The 1,802-nt window shown below is 41.6% G+C and overlaps 1 protein-coding gene across 1 annotated transcript; it reads right to left on the minus strand.

The window, feature by feature from the left end:
- Nucleotides 1-464: 464 nt before the first annotated feature.
- On the minus strand, nt 465-1,451 carry SARC_12953 (hypothetical protein; the record flags this gene model as incomplete). Its single annotated transcript, XM_014292931.1, has 1 exon — nt 465-1,451. The coding sequence occupies one exon, from the start codon at nt 1,449-1,451 to the stop codon at nt 465-467; it is 987 nt and encodes a 328-aa protein (XP_014148406.1).
- Nucleotides 1,452-1,802: the final 351 nt, after the last annotated feature.

Consider the following 1,802-nt stretch of genomic DNA (forward strand, 5'->3'; position numbering starts at 1 on the left):
GTTCAATGACAAAGAATAAGCCCCCATTGAACAACCAGATTTAAAAGAATACACAAAACATGTATGAGCGAATGAGTTGAGCATGATTGAACAAAAAAAAAATGTTGTTGTTTTTTTACAACCAACAATAATTTTGAAAAATTACTGCGTCATATCATAGCCTCCTCTTGTACAATTTAGGAGGCCAAGGTCATATTGATGGCACGTTTTAAAAATTACGTAGCGATGAGAGATTGTATGAACGTGACGCATATTTTCAAACGTCTACATGAAGTTTTGAAGACTTTAATTATGTATTTGAGATCATTTGCCATGCATTTGGGCGTTGATAAGGTATTGTATAGTTGATTCTGTATGGTAGAATACCCGTGTACCTATGGACGATATCTGCTGTTCGTACACGGGAGCACATGTGTTTCAGTTCAAGGAGCGTCATGTCAATTTGAAATGTGGTAATTGCTGCTCTATGGCAGACATTTCTCGAGACCATAAGACGACTCTACTGAAATGAAATTGTACGGAAACTTACGACACTCTGTGATATAGTATCCAGCAGATTCTATAACAACCTTTTTCAGCCGTAGAACGTTGTCGAGAGCACATGCCAGTGCTTCCAGGTGGAGTTGATATGACTTCCGAACTTCATCCTCGATCTCAGTAGCCTCCACAAGGGAGTGGGCAGTCAAGGAAGCGATACGTTCTCTACATCCCGCCAAAATCATAATACTGTGACGACGTGGTGTGATCGTGTCTTCTGTACCCAATAAAATTACACTAGCCCTATCGCACACGTGAGAACAGACTTTATCGTTGTGCAAGTCGCGTAGAAACTGCACCATGGTTGTTCTCCATCTCGCTATGGGAATGCCTAGAATATCCACGGGAAAGGTGGCACAATTTGCTGTACACTTGTCTTGGAAGAACGATCCATCTTTACTCTGCTTTCTGAACGGGAAGCTATATTTCAGAGTTTCTGTAGGGCATCCGGCCGGATGAACTGTTTGCACGCCTGAGTACATGGCTTTACAGTCCCTTTTTAACTGGTTGAATTTTGGAGTCGGAACGTCCACTGTGATCACATGCACCCTTGTATTCCACCCATGGCGCACGTGACCCTCTTGTGCGAGTGTGAAAGTCTTTTTATCGTCCGTCAGCACGCCCGGGAACGACAGATGAGTTTTCAACATCGGAAGCATGTGTTCATACAAATTGAGCTCTTCGGACGGTGATCTGGGATTGAAGCCGTAAATTTTCTTACCGTCATCGAATGATACCCCTACATGCCCAGTGTATATCAGTGCATCGCTTTTAAAAGTATTTTCAACCTCAGTGAGTTCTTTCTCGGGTAAATCGCGGCATAAAATGCCGTGCACTGTTCTTAGCCCTTGGAACCCAAATATTAATATAGAGTTCGTACGTACAAACGCGTCTCCGCTTGTGGCATCAAGCATAGTTCTAGCTCGACAGCAATGTGCAAAGTACCCCTTTTGTAATTATATCAGCTGCAATTTTAAGTATATGCAGAATGTCACTTGTCCATATGGTAAATGGTAAAATAAAATATGAAAGCCACAACAATGTGTTGTATCCATTCTATTATCTAGTTATTTAAAATACCTTCTTCTAAATCGAGTCAATATGCACGTGGATGTCGGGGAATCGGTAGAAAGTAGAAACCGCATTCACCCATGAACATGCCGATGGACTGGGCCAGTTAGAATTCGATTTAGGAAATATCACTCTCCAACTATTATGTGATATTGCTCACAAAAATGATCAAAACAATCTAGAGTACTGTAGTC

This window comes from Sphaeroforma arctica (genome assembly GCF_001186125.1).
Source record: "Sphaeroforma arctica JP610 unplaced genomic scaffold supercont1.2751, whole genome shotgun sequence".
NCBI classification, from domain to species: Eukaryota; class Ichthyosporea; order Ichthyophonida; genus Sphaeroforma; species Sphaeroforma arctica.